Consider the following 21424-nt stretch of genomic DNA (forward strand, 5'->3'; position numbering starts at 1 on the left):
GTAATATAGTTACGGGAAGTAGTAGTTCTGAGCTTTAACTCCTCATCGTATAAATGTGTTGTATAAAAGCTCGGTTACCTAAGTTACATAGAAAGTAAATTTATTTTTAACAAATGGGAATACACACAAGCTTTTTTATACTGATGTACATAAAAATAAAGCCAGGTAACTGGAAAGGTTTGTCCCGATCTGTCTTTGGTTAAAATGTACATCTCATATGCAGTTATAAACCAACACATTCACAAAACAGTCAGGACGGGAAAAGGTATGAACAAATGCACAAAAAAAAAAAAAAGAAATTTTTACATCAACCATCAATCTATTTACCAAAATGAATTAATAACATGATCAGAACAAGTAAAGTAAGACATTAAAATATCTTTTCATATAAATATCAAAATAGATCCTTTCTGTAAAACTAGCTTGACTCAGTTACACTTATTGCATAGAAATGTAGTGACAAAAATAGAGCAGAAAACAAAAGGTTCCACCATTTAAATTTCCAAGTGCAATTTACAGTTTAAGTAGTTACAAACTAGGACGTAGCTGAAATATTCTAAAGGAGTCTGTACCAAAGTGAGAGAGATCCATGCCAAGAAGTGCCCCATCCAGTCCTATTACAGCTGCTTTACTGGGTGAACGGTGCTCTAGATACCCTTTCATCTCAAAAGCTGCCAGAACCCCTCCCCAACTCACCCACAAAAAAGCTGCAGTGTGGTTTCAATCAAATGGTTACGTTACATTCTTGCCATCACACCAATATGCCATTTTGTGATCTGAAAATAATCATGCGTGATCGCTGCATTTTATTAATGCCACTAAGCGCAGCCTTAGCACAATGGGTGTATGGTAATGCCACAGACAGTGCAATAATGTACCTAGAAAGCACTTGCATTCATTTCCAGCAATGCACAAGATGTGTGCTCTTGGGGCACTGGTGAATGCACACACCTTTCTTGCAATGCTCTTAACATTAAAAGTCATAGAAGTGTCCACCATACCAGCAAGTGGTACTACATTCACTGGGTATTTAACTACTTGGATGTCTGCTTCAGCACTTTTATTGTTATAAATACATTGATATAAAATATTGGACATTTTCTTTTTTTTTTAATATATAACAGCACAAAACAGCTTGCTTAATTAGCTCATTTAGCTCTTTGTGCTAAATGACATCCAATTACCATGTTAACATTACCAGGTCATTATGTAAGTATTGTTCTGGAATGTTTATCACTGGGTAATGTTGTGGCATCTTTAATAACTATTAAAACCTGAAGAACCTACAAAAATTGCTAAAGGTCCTGAGATATTACTTTTCCCCACTCCTCTTTTTAACTTTAATTTTTGACAAAAGGGAAACAAATGATGATAAGCCCTTATCAAGAAAGTAAACTACAGGCAGTGTGAGACAATACAAAGCTCAAGATCAATAAATCAATCATCAATAGTGCTTAAAGGGGATGCTAGGTTCTGGACATTTAAACAACAGTGTTCAAACTGGTGTTTCTATGAATACAGACCCCTCAGAACCCGGCCCTTATCTACTTCACATAAAGGTGACTGAAATCTCCTTTCAGACCTTTCATTCCCTCAGTCCAAAACAATGAGCATGTACACGTGCTATCACTTCCCCCAGAATGAAGAATAAGCACTCTTTCTGCCCAGACGATCAAATATTTAACATTGCCTGAAAAAATCAGCCTTTTCTGTTTGTAAGTATGGACACATCGGTCCCATGTGGGATGAAGATGGGTCCATTTCCAAGGCTCCATGTGCTCAGGTATCAGTGTCTCAGATGTCACACCGAGAAATTACATCCGGCGAACCTGACCGTTTGCAGGGAGTGAGAACAATTGGGCATAGTTCTTGAGGCTCCATTGTGAAACTGACCATGAGAGGAGGTGCTGAAGGCAAAAGTGGAGGTCCAGTTGTTTCATCTTGGTCCTCGGTTTCCATCTCCTCATAGGTCCCTGCCTTGTCCACCCCATTACCATTGGGCAACCTCTCTTGGTCATTGTTGTAGTCATCATCATCATAATCATCATCCTCCACCTCTGGGCTGGGCCTGCTGCTACTGGAGCAGTCCATAATCTCACCCTCTCCTTCCCAACTCTCCGGGCCCTCATCACGCCCCAGCCGTGGCCGAAATGGAGGGATTTCAATCACAGCATATTTTTTAGCCCACCCACTTAGGGGTTTGGGCTTTGCCTCCCAGCCTGGTCCCACCTCAGGCCTGCCATGGACAGTGGTACCAGGAGTGGACCAGAAGGCCTCTGAAACAGGAAACTGGGGAGACACTGGCAGAGAGCGGCATTGCCGGCCTGGCAACTGCCAGGGCTCAGGCCAGGTAGAGGTGACACCGGGGACACCTATAGTGCCAACACTGGTTGGCAGGTGCTGCAGTGGACCTGCAGTTCCCTGGGGTGAGTGCAGGTCAAACATTAGCGAGAAGACCGACTTGCTAGGGACATCATAGAACTTGATCTTGCCGCCCTTCAGGTCCTCGCGAGCATTGAAAGGGTTCACCTTCGGTGCCCCACTCCGTAATGATGCCCGGGGACTAGGGTTGTAGTAGGGGTCCTGGACATTCACCTTACGCCCATGCTTGCGTGAGAAAATGTCAGATTGGCTGCGTGACAGCCAGATGTTGCGACGTGGACGGGGAGATTTGGGCGGAATCTTGTCATCCTGGAGACCTAAAGGGTTCAACCTCTTGATTCCTTGGAGTTTATCACCAGGACCTGAATAGAAAAAGCAGACATGCAGGTGAGGTGACTGTTTAACGGCTCCTGCTAGATCAGCAGCATTTGACACAGTCAAGCACAAGACTGTCCTGTCCATCCTTAGGATTATCAGCTCAGCATGGACTGCTTCCACGCCTGTACCTCAAAAGCTCTTGACTTTTGTCCCTCAGGGTTCAGTACTTGGCCCTCTCTTGTTCTCCCTTTACACCAAATCTCTTGGTGAGGTCATATTTTTGCATGGGTTATCCTATCACTGCTATGCAGATGACACCAAACTCTATCATTTCCAACATCCGATGTAAAGGTGTCCACCAAAATCTCTGCTTGCCTCTTTGACATGTCATCCTGGATAGCAGAACATAATCTGAAACTCAACCACAGTAAAACTAAATTACTATTCATCCCTGCTGATTACTCCCCACAACAGAATCTCCCTGGAGAATCGCTAATCTCTTTCTCTGCCATTGCACGCAACTAATCTCACATTTCCAATCTCTTGTACTCATGTAGATGCCTTCTCTGCAACATTAGGAGGACTAGTACATTTTTAAATCAACTCAAGTTTCTAAGATACTTGTCCAATCTCTGGTCATCTCCAAATTGGACGTCTGTAACGTCTGGCTGGTCTTCCTCACAGTGCTACTCAACCTCTCCAGCTGATCAGGAATGCTGCAGCATGATTTGTTTTCAACCTTTCCAAATTCTCCCTTACCACTCCACTGCTGTGTTCCCACCACTGGCTTCCTGTCGCTGCTTGCATAAGATTCAAAATTCTGATGCTTGTCTACAAAGCCAATGAAGGGTCATCACCCTCCTACCTCAGATCTCTCGCTCGGCACCTCCAACTCTCCGATTCTCAAGCACTGCTTGACTGGTACCACCTCTCAAGGTACTAGGAAAGCATTCATCTAGACTTCTCTGTTATTTCGACTTCTCTGTTGTGGGTCCTAGGTTGTGGAATGAACTTCCACTAGATGGCTGAACAGCTGAGTCATTAAAGATCTTCAAACACAAAATATTTGGACTAAAAGAGCTCTTACGTACACTTTCTATATATATATATATATATATATATTGGATTCTGAGTTATGTGAATGATGTCTACAGATTAGGTCCTAGTGAACCAAACAATGGATTTCAATGATGGATTTTTGAAAGCACTTATGTAAGTTGCTCTGGATAAGTGCATCTGCCAAATGCTGTAAATGTAATTGTAAGTGTTTACAAGAAGTTCAATTTATGTACAGCAGGGGGCGACACAGGAATGCTTACAAGTTCCTCTTCTAGTAAGTGAACACTTTGTATACTGAAAATAAACAAAACACACTTCTTCCCTGCAATTAATCTTGCAACAAATATACCAGACCTTCTTGCATTATTGAATATAAAAAACAAACCCCACCAAAAGGCAGTGGTGGCCTAGCGGTTAAGGAAGCGACCCCGTAATCAGAAGGTTGCCGGTTCGAATCCCGAGCCGCCAAGGTGCCACTGAGCAAAGCACCGTCCCCACACACTGCTCCCCGGGCGCTGGTCATGGCTGCCCACTGCTCACTCAGGGTGATGGGTTAAATGCAGAGGACAAATTTCACTGTGTGCACCGTGTGCTGTGCTGCTGTGTATCACATGTGACAATCACTTCACTTTCACTTTATCACTTTAAAAACCTACTACTTTCATGCACATTACTTCAGGCTGCATCTTTACATCTGATGTGGAACAACCACTTCAATTGTCAATCCATGACATACATTTGAAGAAATAAAACTGATACAGGGACGCTATGTAACTTATGATCATAGATGCCTAAAGCCTAAAAAAAAAACAAGTCCTCAGATGGCAAATGTACCCAGGTAGAAATAGAACAGACTCTTAGAACTGAGCCCAATGATTTATGCATGATGGCTTTAATTCCCACATTTGTTGGCATGTCACTGTGATCACCTGTTCCTGAGCTCTTTTCTCTCTTTTTTGTTTCAAGTGAGATTGTTAAATAGCAAGAGTAATTGAAGCCTGCAATGGGAGCCAAGGCTCATTAGGGAAAATTGCCAGGTCCATTTAGACCTGATGGATATGCAACATGGGGCTATATTACGCCTCAGTGCAGCTGCTGGCAAACACAGCCCTGCTTGTTTTATGGTTTCCTCATTCCGAGAAATAGCCAAGCTTAAATGATTTCATGGAAGCCTGGTGTTTGGTGGCACAATGGAAGCTGCAACATTACAGTGGGTATAGAAAAAATTTAGATCCCCTTAAATTTTTCACTCTTTGTTCTATTGCAGCCGCACTCATTGCTAAAATCATTTAAGTCGTTTTTTTTCCCTTTTTATCCAATATTAAGTATCCAGACCCTTTGCTCAGCATTTAGTAGAAACACCCTTTTTATCTAATATAGCCATGAGTTGGCTTTTTTTGCAATAGGTTTTTCACACCTGGACTAGGGAATCCTCATTCCTCCTTGGAGATCCTCTCTAGTTCTGGCAAGTTGGATGGTAAACATTGGTGGACAGACTGGTCTCTCCAGAGATGATCAATTGGGTTTAAGTCAGAGCTCTGGCCGGTCCATTCAGAAACAGTCAAGGAGTTGTTTTGAATCCACCTGTACTGCTTAGAATTAAGGCCAAAAATTTCCATCTTGGTCACATCAGACCAAAGAATCTTATTTCTGACCATCTTGGAGTCCTTCAGTTTTTTTTTAAGCAAACTCCATGTGGGCTTTCATGTGTCTTGCACTGAGGAGAGGCTTCCATTGGGACACTCTGCCATAAAGCCCCGACTAGTGGAGTGATTGTTGACTTTCTACAACTTTCTTCCATCTCCCGGGTGCATCTCTGGAGCTCAGCCACAGTGATCTTTGGGTTCTTCTTTACCTCTCACCAAGGCTCTTCTCTCCCAAAAGCTCAGTTTGGCCGGACGACCAGCTCTAGGAAGGGTTCTGGTCATCCCAAACGTCTTCCATTTAAGGATTATGGAGGCCATTGGCTCTTAGGAACCTATAGTGCAGCAGAATTTTTTGTAACCTTGGCCAGATCTGTGCCTTGCCATAATTCTGTCTCAGAGCTCTTCAGGCAGTTCCTTTGACCTCATGATCCTCATTTGCTCTGGACATGCATTGTGAGCTGTAAGGTCTTATATAGACAGGGGTAGAGACCTTCAAGAATTTATTCTGTACACTCACAAGATTTTCGTAAAAAATTTTGAGTGATTTATTGTAGATAAATGAAAATGAAATCATACGAAATCAAACTTTTTGAGTTAATAGACTAACAGACCCAGGTAATATGATTGAGAGACAACCTAATCCTGCATGTATGCACTAATTGAACGCAAACTGGCCTGTGAAATCCTCACTTTACTCTCTGGGTGTTGAATCATCTGCCTTTAGATAACACCATAACTGCAAGGAATAGCATGCATCTCCTTTGCAAAGTAAGTAAAGTGCACAGCATATACAGAAACTCCACTTCACCGCTATAAACAATTTTCTGCTGGCTAAATTGCTAAAAATACTAATAAATGGAAATCACCACCTATCATAAGACAGTTGGACACATATCAGTCAACAGATCAAGTAACCTGCCATGTTGGTGTAATAAGTCAGAGACAGTCCCAGGATACAGGCCAGTGGAGTACCAGCTGCCATAAAGTTTATACTCCAGTCAGACCTTAATTAGCCTCACTGCAATTAGCCCCACTCTTAATGGTCTAATTAATGTAGGTTTGACAGAACATAGTCAGACATACCTTTTGGGATGGTCTTCTTCTCCATATCTGAGTTGAGATGGAGCCGGTCCCTTTCTGCCTCCTCAACTTTTAGCTGGCACAGGATGTCTTCTAGTCTCTTCACAATTTCTGGGAATGACGGCCTAAGCTTAGGGTCCATCTGGAACATTGTAGTTGAGAAGACATAGTCAAACAGCAGGTCAAACAAGGGAGTTAAAAATCCGGAAGATCAAGATAACAGGCCAGTGTGAGAATGAGATGTGTGTCATTGAGAAATGTAAAGTGTGTGAGAAATGAGAAGTGTGGTCAAGATAAAGGTCTTTGCACTTACATTGCAACAGTTGAAGGCAAGTTGGAGAAAGTGTGGAGGGCAGTCCCCTACCATATGCTGGAAGGCATGGTAATCCAGCCCAAAATTCTGTGAGGGGGGGGGGGGGGGGGGGGGGGCAGTATGAAATAAATAAGTTATAAAAATGTGTAAAACTTGCAACTTAATATATAAAACCCTGAATAGACAGTTTAAATTGCACTGAACAACACAAACAGACTTACTTCCGTGCGTGGCAGATAATCAGGGTCAGCTTGTATGCGTGCTATGATCTCACAGAGAATTATACCATAGGAAAATACATCAGCCTGTAGGTGGAGATGTGGAGCTGTAAGCATTGTACATTTTACAGTACACCCTAAAAGTAAGACCCTTCATGGATTGAAGCCTGGATTGTACCTTCTCATTGTAAGGCTCATCCCTTAGGACCTCTGGGGCCATCCAAAATGGAGATCCCACCACGGCCAACTTCTCCCCTTCAGTGCTACACACACACATAAAAATTTCAAATGAAAGGTTCAAACCATGTATCGTGCACTTTACTTTGGAGACCAGGGATGAACAACTAGAGAATTTACAGTTTCAGCTAAAAGAAAAGCTTTCTTTAGCACCTCTTAATAGTATTATTGCATTTGTTTGTAGTTAAGGTCGGTATGTTCTAGGCCAAAAAAAACAAAAATAGCCACCCCACCCCTTTTCACAAGTGCTTGCCCCTGACGAAACTTGATATACACTGTGTAATGTAGACAATTATACGCTGCTGTCAAGGGGTGAAAGTTAATAGTAAAGGCCAGAGCGCACACAGACAGAAGAGCAGTGCCACCTTTAGGCATCACTCACACGTCATGAGGGATCTTCTCAGCCAAGCCGAAGTCTCCCACTACAGCAGTGTAGCCATTCTCATCTGATTTTATCAGGCAGTTCTGAAAACAAGAGCAAATCACATTAAGAAACTTGCCCACAATGACTAAAAAGCACTACAAATTTATCCAAGCAACTGAAGTGAGGGGGGACTATTCCACGTTTCAAAAACAGGATATCTCATAGAGATTAAATGAAGTTCAGAATCTACCATGTAGGTTCACCTTATGTAGTTCATGTGTTGTCAGAAACTTACAATGCTAAATAGTGGTGCTGTATGTGAGGTGTAGATCTATTGGGGCAGTGGTGGCCTAGCGGTTAAGGAAGCGGCCCTGTAATCAGAAGGTTGCCGGTTCGAATCCCGATCCGCCAAGGTGCCACTGAGGTGCCACTGAGCAAAGCACCGTCCCCACACACTGCTCCCCGGGCGCCTGTCATGGCTGCCCACTGCTCACTCAGGGTGATGGGTTAAATGCAGAGGGCAAATTTCACTGTGTGCATCGTGTGCTGTGCTGCTGTGTATCACATGTGACAATCACTTCACTTTTTTTTTTTTTTAATATCTTACTGAATATACAACAAACTCCTTTTATATATCTTTTAATAGTCCCGTGTGTTGTAATCTTTGTGTTCTGCAACACTCTGACATCCAGGAGGTGATATCTACATGCATTCAGAGGATTAGGGGGCTAGATAAAGGTGGAGGGATTTGGGTGGAAAAAGTCAGGATAACGATTGAATGAAGTTTTTCTGGCTGCTTTCATCTCAGAAATAGTTTCTAAAGAAATTCTAGCTAGTTTTGTGAAGGCATTTAGGAGTACCTCAAGCTGATAAAAAAGCCAGACAATCTGTATTTTTAGATGACTAACACTTTAAGCTAAATTCCATAAAACACCAGGGCAGATTTCTAAACCGCTTGAAATTCACTAGAACCTGTTGATTGAAACCACTCCTTTATATTGTACTTTATACCTACAATAATGATTTTAAGTGCTTTCCTCCCTCCATTACCACCTTCTTAGGCTAATGCCTGTTAGACATAGAGGCGTCAGGTCAGGCCTGGACATGTTAAAATCTTGAAGTGGATTGGTTCCTGCTGACCTTGGAGGTGAGGTCCCTGTGGAAGATGCCCTTAGAGTGCAGGTAGGCCAGGCCCATGGCGATTTCACTGGCCAGCTTCACCCGGGTGGCCCAGCTCAGGTACTTATTACTGTCCAGCAGCTGCTCCAAGTTGCCACCATTGATGTACTGAAAAGTGCCAGAGAGCCCATGTCAACGGCGGCTAAGTTTAAACGCTAAACATTACGAGCGGTGGCTACTTTTAGCACCGCACTTTCCAAAGCACACTGACAAAAGCCTAATAAATCAGGTTAATAGCACATCAAAGCATTCAAAGCAGAATTACAATATATATACTCATAGATATATATAAGGGTAACATAGGTAGACAACACATTTCATGCAATACAGCTAGAACTGTTATAAAACAATAAGAAACTGAGTCACACAACATTAACACATTTCCTGATGGTCACACAGTGATGTGTGCCTGTTTCCTGTGCATGCAGACTAAACATGGCAACCACTTTGAACAATAGGTGCTGATGGTGACGTACAGAAATAGGCTACGGAAGACAATAGAAACACACATTTGTGTTTGCGTATGGCCATGTGAGCTGGTATATCAGCAGGGAGCCTTCTGTCCAACTGTAACAAGCTAATCTTCCACCCACAGATGATAAAGTGTCGCGCTGGTTTTAATCTAAATCTGGCCAAATAAAGTCAGGCTGCTCCTGCTGCCACCAGGAGGAAACATGGCCATCCGTGATACAATGAGGCTTTTGTAGGGAATTAGTGGAGATGACACTCATCTAATTAGAACAGTGATCTCTCACTGGTGAAGGGTGAGCCCTGGCCTAGTTTGACTGGACTGTGATGGATCGGGGGGCTGGCACATGATGAATTTGGACGTGGCTTGTAAGCAGAATGATGCGTCATTGCCACAGTGGAGGGTAAATTACCGTGACATCATGAGCTGAAGTCATGGGGGTGTGGGAGGGGGGTTGAAGGCAACAGTGCTCTGACAGGCCTGGTTTACAGCATGCAGCGTATATGAGCACTTTTACCCAGAAAATCTTTAAATAAAATAATACAAACTGGTCAGCTGTTTGTGGTTTGGATTGGGGTTCTGCCTCAGTGCTGTTAGTTGGAGGTGAAACTGAGGTAAAATTACAGTAAATTAAAACCAAACGTAACAGTTACAGCACTGAATTCATTTGCATTCAGTTTTACACTAGACAGTTGCTCATGTTGCTTGTATTTCTTGCAGGAACTGTATTAGTTTGTCCTATTTTTTATTTTTTTTTTTAACATATTAGCACATGGTCTCTGACAAAAGAAGCTTTTTACAGAGCATTTTTAACAGTAATCCTCAGCCTCACAAATTAATACAAAATAAAGTCTGAATTTAGGTAAATTGTACATGTTAAAATCATCAGTGATTTTAAAAATGACAGCAGTTCGATGCAATGCAAACAGATAATGCTTTTAGTACCTTTCTTTGTTTTCATGAATAATTACAGCGTTTAATGAGATCAATAAGGCTAAAAAGTAAAGATTTGTGCTTTTAGGTTAAGAACAGAAGTGTGATATAATGCTTATTTTTAACTTGGGAAAGACAGGTGCTGTTTGTGTGTGTGCAGTTCCTCAGACAGCCAGATGGGTTAAGATGTCACACTCTTAAATACAGTCTGACGCTGAGCGTGCTTTGCCCACGGCTATTTTTTGCACAGTTTATTTTAAAGTGCTGAGAAGTTTACTCACAGGCACATACATCGAGGCCTTATGTGCATGCCTGAGTGTGTCTATATGCTCAGTGTTGTACGACTCTGACCCAGAAAACAACAATGCCGTACTGACAAAACGATACTTTCTAAACGCATGAACTCATACCGGCCGGGGATGATCATGTGTGTCACTGTGTAAGAGTGTGTGTGTGTTAGTAGGGAGAGGGCCCAGTATTTGGGGATTACTATGTCTTTGCCTGCAAATTCCTCTACAGACACCCCCCACCATCCCGTGTCTGCCAGGCCATCAATCCTCCAGTCAAAAAGGGTAAAGCTCAGACAAATCCAATTTCTTGTCTGGGAGAATCGGGATGAGAGTGGTGATGTTTGCTCATGCAACGACCAGCCAAAGGTGGAAAAGTGAGCCTCCCTGCACAAGGTGGTTAGGTCACCGGTGTCTCTTATCCCTGAGGTGACACTGTAACCTCACTTCGAAGACCTAATTTAATTGCTACCCTGTGGAGGGTACCCGAAGGTACAGACTCACTGGGGGATGAGATGCATCTTGGAATAATAATAAATCTAATCCCTAGGGATTACCGAAGATTATAATTACACTAATGCCTCTTTCCGTTAATGGCTATTGGAGAAGTGGAGCAGAGGTCATTCAATCAACTGCAAGCCTCAGCCTAAATTTAATTTCCTGAATACAATCCAAACTGTCAAAAAGAGGAAGGAAAGAACACAGAGAGTCATCGTTAAAAAGTGTAAACCAAGACAGATTTATCACCAACCATGAAACCGACACCCACAGACTGCTCTGTTCTTACAAGCAAGACTTCAGTCTCATTTTCAATAACTGCTCACTGCTCAATGCCTTGCGGCTAACCCACAATCAATGATAATGGCTGCCACACGGTTATCAATCAGGATAATAATATCTTCCCTCGCGCTCGCTCCATGCCACATGCACCGGGGAACGCACATTTCAAACTAAATCCTTCCCCTTGGAGCATATGTATCTTTAAGCATCTAAACTGAATAAAAACACACAGTGGCAATCTGCCATGACTTTTGTTACTGCAGGTGAATTTAGTGTGTAATAAAAGTATGTAAAAGGGCGGAGACAAAATTGGATTTGGCATCTTTGAGAATCCCTTAAGTTAAATGCAGCAGTCGTAAAATTTGCCCAGATTACAGGCAAATAAAAAAATATCTCCTCACTCCTCACGAAGAAGCCTTTGCCAGCAAACACAGTACCAGGGCTTGTGTGGACATGCCTGGGTACATTCTTTTGTTATTTAACCGTGAGCCCTGTGGAGTGTTTAAAAAAAAAAAAAAAAAAACAGACGAGAGGAAGACCGAAATATGAAGATGTACATTTGGTTCCTGTCACACACTTGTGCATTCAGGCCGCGGTCAAAGCCACGGTGTAGGACAGACTGAAGCTATTGCCTGCAGTGAGGTAGATCAGTTTTCATGACTTTAGGTAAGAAAAAAAATTATTCACATGCTGAGTATCTGAAACACTCAGTTGGGATTTCGGTACCACTCAAGAAAGTCTGTTTGATCTTGGGCCCTGAAGGCACAAAAGCATCTGTAAATGTTGCAGAGGGTACAAGACCAAACCTGAAGCAGATGTGGCACTTACCTCAGTGAGGGCGTGAAGCTGACCTTCCTGGACACAAACGCCCATGAATCTAGAGAAAAACCGAAAGATGTCAGTTATTTAATTTTTTCAATATAAAAAGTTTGAAGGATCTAAGACATTTAGAACCACGATCTTAAATTCGATCCCAAAGTCAGGCGCAGCAAAAAGAAATAAATAAATACATAAATAACACAGCTGCTCCTCCAGTGGACGGCCTTGCTCGGACGCCACAGACAGAAGCTGCACTGTTGCCTTCAATCTACTCAAACAAGCCGTCAGACACAGAAGATGCTCCTAATGTCGCGAGAGTCTGGTTGGAAGGTTTTACAGGAACTGGGTTCTACAGTTCAGACCACTTATCCCCAAAGAAAACATGGACACCTTCTCAATACTACCTAAAACCTGACGAGACAAATGCTAATATATGATATAATAAATATTTGACAATGATAATAGGTCACATCTATCAAAACCATTGTGAGCGAAACCAAAACACAAATTCAACCCCAATCCATACCATTGGTGAATAAGCCATGACCAGTATATTAAAACCCAATTTGACAATATGGAAATTAACCAACTAATAATGCAAGTGGTGGCAGTGGTGGCCTAGTGGTTAAGGAAGCGGCCTCGTAATCAGAAGGTTGCTGGTTCGAATCCCGATCTGCCAAGGTACCACTGAGGGGCCACTGAGCAAAGCACCGTCCCCACACACTGCTCCCCGGGCGCTGGTCATGGCTGCCCACTGCTCACTCAGGGTGATGGGTTAAATGCAGAGGACAAATTTCACTGTGTGCACTGTGTGCTGTGTATCACGTGTGACAATCACTTCACTTTCATTTCACTTGGACCTCATTCTGGTTAATGACTGGCTAACGGCCTATAAAAGGACTGAAAAGGAAACGGAGGAATCCATTCATTCATCCATCCATCCATCCATCCATCCATCCATCCATCCATCCATCCATCCATCCATCCATCCATGTACTTAGTATTACTGTATTGTGTCTCACCACTGTGTGTTTCTGTGTGTGTGGCCAGACAGCATAAACTTGGGTGCTTGTTGTCTTTTTCTATGACAAACGGGCATATTAATGCTGTTCATCTCACACCAGCAGAGGCACCACGCGAGCCGTTTCTGCACACTGCAGTGTTTTGTTTGGGGCTTCGGTCCGGGGACCAATAAACTGCAGGCCCCGTTTTTTTGGCCCTTCCTCATTGAGGTTCCTTAAACAAAGACCTCCTCAGAATTCTGCTGTCAGCGCTGGGGCCCTGCACGCCCCCATGGAATGACATGGCACAATGCAGTGATTGTAAAAGACACACTCACCAACTCTCCCTGTGTGTGTTTCTCTCCCTGCAGCGCTGGGAAAACTTAATTACAATTATAAAATGACTAAAGGGAACCACTCCATGCAACCACAAGTCCAGCAGCATGAAAAATGGTTGAGATTACACTGATTCGGTTAAATTTATATTGACCCAAAAAAAACAAAACTTTGCACTTTGAAGAGTTGCCATGAATAAATATGACATATAAATAGAGTAGAGAGCCCATGGCTATTTTTAGCTGCAACAAACAGGAGCTCCACGAACAAACTTCAAGGTATGGACTTCAAAGGCATGAGGATGGGCTGTGCTCTGAAAGGCACAGACATCAATGAAACAGAAACTCAGGACGCGCTCTTAGCCCATGCATTGTTAATGGGCCGCTGACCTGCTTTTTCGGCAGTGCCGCCGCCGAACCAGACAAAAGCGGGAGCAGTGACAAGAACCCAGCCTGAGAGCCACCGTCTCAGGTCTTTATACTGCCGATGAAAAGGATGGCAAATTGCAACCGATAGCGCGACGTGGATTACAAACAAATGCGGTGTGCTGCTCGTAAAACAATGACATCACATGCAGCATTTTAACTACTGCAGATCTGAGATGGGCGTGAGATCTCAGTCATTCCACTCCTACTACTGGACCAGAACTGGGCTGGAAGCAATGACTGTATGATTGTTTTCCAGTTCTGGAGTACAGAAGAATACAGTGATACTTGGCAGATCTGTACAAAAGTGCTTATCAAAAAACTGTCACTTGTTTGTGCTACTGAGCAAACACAACAGAATAAAGCAATGACCCAAATAACATGCTACAATAAAAAATTACTTTTAAATCAAATGCATTTGATTGGTCAATAGAAATTCTGGGAGTGCTTTGTTTTTGGATGGACCAAGGGTGGTAGTAGCCTAGTGGGTAACACACTCGTCTGTGAACCAGAGCAAGACACTTAACCCTGTGTTGCTCCAGGGGGGACTGTCCCTGTAACTATAAAAATGATACAGAGACCAGTCATATTGTGTGTGTGTGTGTGTGTGTGTGTGTGTCAGAGGCTCACCTGAGGATGTTGGGATGTGAGAGACGGTTCATCAGCTGCACTTCCCTCAACATGTTGGCCCGGTTGCTGCTCAGCTTGTTCATCTTCAGAGCCATCACCTGGTCGGAGGCCCTGTGCCGAACCTGCAACACAGACACGCGGCTCTTCAGACTTCAGCACATCGTGCTTACCAGGAAGAACCATGCTTTTAATCAATAAATGAAAAAGGCCACTGCAATAAAAACAACAGTAGCCAACCTGCAACAAGCAGAACGGTTGCAGTAAATAGTGAAGAATTAAAATTATTACAGATACTACAGACAGGACTGGACAGAATGCTGTATAGATAACTATATCTGAAGCACAATACATAGACGACTTTTTATTCGAGTCAAAACTGTAATTATTTTCACATTGTCATTTAAATAAAAAAAATCTAATGAATTGCATAATGAAAGGATTAGTCAAATGGTAATTAGTGACCAATTTGTTTTTAATGACACTGAATCTTGTGTAGTTCTATCGGTATTTTTACCAGCCCTTGGCAGAAGGACCAAGTTAATTTAGGACCCTGGGGACAAACAGGGCAATATTGCCAGGTGACACTGCTGGCAACACAGTGCAACAGAGTGGAAACCTGACACTAAGATATGGCTGCCTCATTTGCATATGGCAGAAGCCACTTGATGACCTTTCCCGGCAATGTAAAGCCTCAAAAAGCTGATCAGGGCATCACCATCAGAGCCTTCAGTGAGGTTCTTTACCACACAGGAAAAAAAAAAAAAAAAAAAAATCATCAGTCGATACAAGTTTGTGGTCATGGTCATAAATACACCCTGTTCATAAATACACCCTTCAAAAAAAAAAATAAAAAAATAAAAACACCCTTCAAGGCAGTGCGGTAATGAAACGTTTCGATTTAGAAAGAACATTTTCAGATACATCCTCGCTGTCAGCCAGAGAGGACAGTTTTGGCAGTGTAAGAAAATGAACAAATGATAGTCGTTTACTCTTACAGACGTCCTCTAGGCCAAATGTCAAAACCTGAGAATTAAATTAAAAGCCATTTAGAATGATTTGAAAAAAGTGCCTGCTAGAGAAATGAAGGAAAGTACCAGACGAAAGAAGCTGGAGGAAATAGGAAACACTCCTCCGATCTCGAGTTCATGTGCGGTCACAACAGAGGCAGGCAGCCCATTGGGACGGGAGGTGCAGATGGTCTCCACCTCCTACAGAGCACACAGCCCGTCCCGCTCTGACATTATTCCCAGCGCAGGGCTACACCCATCGGCAAGCGCTCTGCTTCAACTGAACACCACCACGATGCTAAATGTCACATCCAAGCAGGAACAATATCCAGACGCCCGCTACTAGATTTATTAACAAATGCAGACAATTTGGGAGCGTGCCAAGCCTCGCTATTAAAATAGGGATTTTAGTGAATTTATAGAGCACAGTTGGGCATTTTTCTGTTCCTGCATTATTACCCAACACTGGACTTTATTGAGGTATTAAGAATTCAAAACTGATTAAATCAAACAGCTATTGTTTTCAGTCACGCAACTAAAATCCTTACAGAGGAGTAAAGTAGACGGTGGTTGAAACATTTTTTTTTCAGTAAATATTTATTTTTTATGCTCTTAATTATCATCTTATCAGGGTACATGAACAGAATCAGCATGAATCAAAACTGGTTGGTGTTTCTTCTAACTCTTGTTTAAAACAATTGTTGCAAAAAAAAATTTGAAATTTTACCTGAAGATGAAGGGACATGCGTCTGATATAGATCAAACTGCTTATTGGAACAAGACTAGGGACGTGCTAGGAAGCCTCTACTATGTGTTATTATAACCATAGTCTGGGTTTATAGAAAAGTTTACACAAATTAATCAGAAATCATCAGGAAAATGAACTGGCTGTAAAGAAATGAGAAATAAAATTCACAATAAGTGAAACAATTTAATAAAACTTTCATTAAAATTATGCCAGCCACATGCTAAACAATTACTCTAAGAACCACCTTGCTCACCATATTCAGATATAATGTCTATTCATTGTATTTACTGAATTTGTCCTAATGGCATTAATTAACCAGTCACTTCAGGCAGGAGTCGATGCCACACCAGCCTTTCCTGGCCTCCTGAACCCCACTCCAGTCGTGCTGACCATACGCGCCCCATCCCCCACACGCTGGCGTGGCATTCGGCTCAGTGAAATTACCCCACACTGAGCCTGCAGCCACCCAGCTCTGGCAGGCCAACAGGCTCAGACGAGCTTTATGGTGGGCGCTTGCAAGAGGAAGTTACAACCTATTGTAAATCAAACACCAGGGCTGCTGAATTTCAAAAATATTTTGAGGTGACCATATTCAAGGGGGCTGAGAAGATGTCCAATGCCAAAGACTGCCAATCGCATGCAGGAATTATTATTATTATAATGTTTTGGAGCTATTCAGGCTCATTTCAGTCAATGGCATCTAAGCGTTGTTCTAAAACAGACAAAAACAAGTCAAATGGCTCCTACAGACAGGACCAGCAAAACAGCAGAAGTTGAAGATATGAAAGTACGGCTGGTTCCCTACATAGCCGGACCTCAGAATGTCCATCTATAACCTTGCTTTGGGGCCGGATTTCCTTCTCCACATCAGCCGCTTCACAGTTGCCAGTCAGGGCGAATGAGGCCAGTGCTGACAGCAGAGCCCTGAGACTGAACGCGCATATCAGGCCATCGTGGAGAGAAGCATCGATTTGCGGTAACAGGCCAGTCTGGGTGAATGCACATTCTCTCAGGGCCTGTCTGACCTCCGAAACGTTGTGAGGGGGGTAATTTAACAGGATGGGTGAAAGTCCGAAGCCCCAGCGGTTAAAAATGAAGAAGCGCAGGCCCTCCAGGAGCTTTTGCCTCGTTCACAGAGGGATGAGCATCATTAATATTGACACGGCAAAACATGGCCATGGCTCGCTCTGTTTACAGTTCCTCGGCGAGCTCGGCTTGCACTTACGCAGTATCCCCGGTCTGTGCGCCGCTGGCCTCTGGCTTGACATGTCGCTGTCTAATTACATGTTTCCCAGTAGTCGTGGTGATATGCATCTCTTTGCCGCCGAGGAGTTTCCATTTTCACCACGGCGCATTTTTAGGAAACAATTACAGGCTACAGCATTACCACATCTCGCGGACTTTAATCTGGCCTGGTGAAAAGTATAGAGCAGTCTGAAGCTGCAGGTCCTGGAAAAAAAGTCACAGGGAACTTTTGTGATTACAAATAGCCAGTTACATCATCAGGCCGATACCGGTTACTGCATATCGGACACTTGTCGTTCAGACTGCCACAAAAAAATGCAATTTACAAAAAAAAAAAAAAAAAAAAAAAGGTTTACTATGGTTACAACAATTTTCGGGGTCATCGAGGCCTTTGGAACCACACCACCATCCACCAAACAATTCCAGCTCGCAGCAATTCAGTACAGTCACGAATGGGCAGATTCCCATATCTGGCACCCAAAGCGAAGCAAGTGCGATCCAACGTGTGACTTCTGTATGTGAACTAGGAAGGACGGTGCCAAATTCAGGGTATTCTTGGCCTTTATTGTTGTGTGTGGGATTTCACGTGAATTATTCACAATGACATTCAGCACAGAACAAAAGGCGTCTGAGTGCAACTACCTTGTAGACCTCAGAGAAGAAACCGGAGCCAATCCACTCGCAGATGAAGTCATCAAGGCGTGTCAGGCAGGAGAAGGCACTGATGAGGGCACGGTAGGAGGAGGGGCACACCCTGTCCAGGTGGGCGGGGCCTGTCTCACCCCCGCCATCCAGCTCCTCCGGCCGCTCGTGCCGAGTGGGGAAGCCGGCAATGGAGTTTCGCTTGCTCCGCTCCATCACTACTGCAGGTTTCGCTATGTGGTGGACGACTCCACAATCAGCCATTCACATCTTCGGCAGACGGGAGTTGGTCACACCTGAGAAAGAGAGACACACACAAATATCATGAGGACATATCAGCTTAAATAAGTTGTTCAGGAAAGTGTTATTTAATAAGTGATTTTGTGTAGCGCATCATTTGCTATTTGTGTCTATGCGTCGTGTGCGGTCGTAGAAATGACAGACTTTTTCGTAGATTTTATTTCCCAATCAGATAACAATTCAGAAATCTCTCATTTATTGAGTCAAGTAGCTACTGCAACTGTTTGCCAAATTCTGCAGCTTATAAAAGTTCCAGACACATGCAATTAGCGCACAGACACTTGGCAAGAAGTGTCATGCTTAACAAAGAGAACAAGACTTTGATGTGGTTTATAAACGAATCTCCCAGAATGCTCTGCTCTGGCCACACAGATCACCTATTAACCCCACCGTATACGCAGACTCATGAGTTCACTTTAGCCATTTCGTACGTGCTGCCGAACTGAAAACGTTTTATACAAAAAAAAAAAGGATGTTTGCCGAGTCACTATCAGGAAGTGACCCTCCACACACTGGTATGTTACAGTAACCCAGCTAGCAGACATAAACAGCAGGGCTGATCCCACCTCGGACCATCCAGCAGGCTCCTGAAAGCCGGGGCACTGGCAATATCCTTAAAAGGACCTTTTCCCTCCTCCTCGGAGACTTCTTTGCCATTTTTGCTTGTGCATTACAATTACACAGCTGTCCCTGCCAAGAATGCGTAAAGACTATTTCAGTGCTCCTCAGGACGACTTGCAAGTGGGAGGCACTAGTTAGTGCTGAGGTCATCATGGCCTCTTAACATAATGGACGATCATTTGGGGAACATGCGTGATAATAAAATGGCCACATTTCCCCTCATTCACCATGAAGCTATAAAGACGGACGCTGAGTGTGTCGCCTGGTGCGCTGTACAGAGTTTTGTGCGTCTCAAGTAAAAGTCTAAACAGTGACTTCCCACACTTGGTGACTGGACACCCCACCCCGTGCAGAGGCAGCTGCGAGAAGCCACAGGAGCGGTCGGCTCGGCTCGGCTGCCATCCCGGTGTTTATAATGCATTTCAGATTAATCTTTCACTGCGAGGAGAAAATGTAGGGGCCACTTTTAAAAAAAAAAAAAAAAAAAGAAAAAGATGGAAAGTGCTGAGTGTGGGGAAAAGGAAAAAAAAAAAAAAAGATCCAGGTGGATTAAACAGATGCTCCACTGGTGACATAATGGTGCTCCAATAAACACTCAACTGGGTGGGACGGTGGCCCAGTATAAAGAAAAATACAGATATAGACAGTTCCAACACACACACACACACAAAGCACAAATATAGTTATTTACATTTTGTTTATCATCATGAAAGTATGGTATTTGTCCAGAAACCATAAACATGTTCCAAACGCACAGATCCGTTCTTGATAAAGTTAAAAGCCACATCAATTAAACCTCAATCCCAATTAAAGGTCTGTATACCCTAAAAGCAAGTTGTGTGTGTATTTATAATTTTGAATAACCTATTTATGATTGTTTTCCTATGTGGCCTACAGTAACTAACCACAACTCTTCCTAAGAATGCCGGCCCCACCTTTGCTTTCTTAAGGTATGCAAGCGTGACCGGCTGCACAAAAATATTATCAGGACCTTCATGTTGGTATTCATTTGGCATTTTTTGTTTTGGTTTTGCACTGCTTCTACATGGGCATGACTGTAATACAACTAGTAATAATACTGGCAAGCCAGTCCTACGAATGCAAAAACCAAAACAATGCTGGTGACACGACCGTGTTGGTGGTGCTGTCGGGGTGGCACCCCTGGGAGTCACCTCTCACCGCCAGGCCGACCAGACCAGACAGGAACAGGTCTGCAAAGTGGAGTTTGGCATCTGATACTGAGGATATTGGGCCCTCGGTTTTCAGGCTTGCACCACAGGGCGATGGCCACGATCTGACCTGGTTATCAGTTTCACACCACGAACAACAACATTCCAGGCATTTCTGAGGGCTGAAATATTAAGGCACGGAGGATGTCAACACAACGTGGACTGACTAAAACCTTTACACTGGAATTTCTCTCAACCTACGAAGAACTAATTAATTAAAAACTGTAGACAAAAGCCTGTCGTGACGAAAAAAAAAAAAGCATGTGGGCTGAAGGCTACAGTTACAGTAAACACGGCGCGACCAGCAGCGCTGTCAAACACACAAGGAAGTGGCGACAAATGCGACACACGTCCAGCCCGGAGCGGACGCGGTCTTTCTCGGGGGCGACGCATCGCTTTATTCCAAAGGTGTCTCTTACCTGGGAGCGCGGCCCGACTGCAGGGTGGACGGGCCTCATTCATTCCCGCTGCACCTCATCGGACATAAGAGCGGGACGCGCCGGCCATGGCTCGTTGTGGGGGCGCAGCCTCCCCGCTGGCGCCGCGGCGATATTTATGCAGCCGCGTCGCTCTCCGGGGCGAACCTTCAGCGCGGTGGAATCCGGGGCGGGCGAGCGGAAAACTACGATTTACTGCCGACCGCGGCGCCCCGTGAAGGGCGAACAAAAGAAACCGGAGCGAACGCGACTGTCAAAAAAAAAGTGTTTACTGCAACTTGGACGGCCAACGGGGGGGCGGAAAACGCGGCGCGAACTAGCGGCGCGTCGCGCAACTCGGTCCGCCCGCGGAGCGCGCAGTAAACGTGTTGTTCCCCATATTCCCAGGCGTCCGATTAAAGTGCCAGACAAGTCCCCGGCCACGTCTCTTTCTCCCCCCAGTTCAGCGGCGTCAAGCGCGACTACGTGCGGCTCCGCAGCCCCACGACTTCATAACAAATGCTTCTCCCCCACTTCCTAACGAAGCGGCTCTGACTGGCAGCCTGACCCGCCAATGAGCGATGAGATCACGCTGTGACTGACAGAGAAGGTGTCCAATAAACCACTTTACACAAAAAGATGGGCCGGACTTTTGTGTGACGGATGTGTAAATAGACCTATCAAAACTGACCATTGGCCAATTACGTGTTTATAAATGTTTATCTTAATTCAAGATGTTT

General features: G+C 43.8%; 1 protein-coding gene across 1 annotated transcript; it reads right to left on the bottom strand.

Moving 5' to 3' along the window:
* Window positions 1–79: 79 nt before the first annotated feature.
* Window positions 80–21224, bottom strand: tesk2 (testis associated actin remodelling kinase 2). Its single transcript, XM_028976885.1, has 11 exons — window positions 20688–21224; window positions 18119–18414; window positions 14477–14598; window positions 12094–12142; window positions 8758–8904; window positions 7636–7718; window positions 7195–7279; window positions 7020–7103; window positions 6799–6885; window positions 6489–6627; window positions 80–2744 (listed from the first exon to the last, which is right to left on the bottom strand). The coding sequence occupies exons 2-11, from the start codon at window positions 18380–18382 to the stop codon at window positions 1795–1797; spliced, it is 2010 nt and encodes a 669-aa protein (XP_028832718.1). The 5' UTR covers window positions 18383–18414; window positions 20688–21224; the 3' UTR covers window positions 80–1794.
* Window positions 21225–21424: the final 200 nt, after the last annotated feature.

The sequence above is a fragment of the Denticeps clupeoides genome, chromosome 4, assembly GCF_900700375.1.
Source record: "Denticeps clupeoides chromosome 4, fDenClu1.1, whole genome shotgun sequence".
NCBI lineage: Eukaryota > Metazoa > Chordata > Actinopteri > Clupeiformes > Denticipitidae > Denticeps > Denticeps clupeoides.

Excerpts from the sequence above, each read along its gene's own strand:
- tesk2 (XM_028976885.1), bottom strand. The coding sequence starts at position 18,382 with ATGGCTGATTGTGGAGTCGTCCACCACATAGCGAAACCTGCAGTAGTG. Across the intron at positions 7,719-8,757 it reads ACAGGGACCTCACCTCCAAG|AACTGCCTGATAAAATCAGA; the intron begins GTCAGCAGGAAC and ends TCTTGTTTTCAG. Across the intron at positions 7,104-7,194 it reads ATGAGCCTTACAATGAGAAG|GCTGATGTATTTTCCTATGG; the intron begins GTACAATCCAGG and ends CTCCACCTACAG.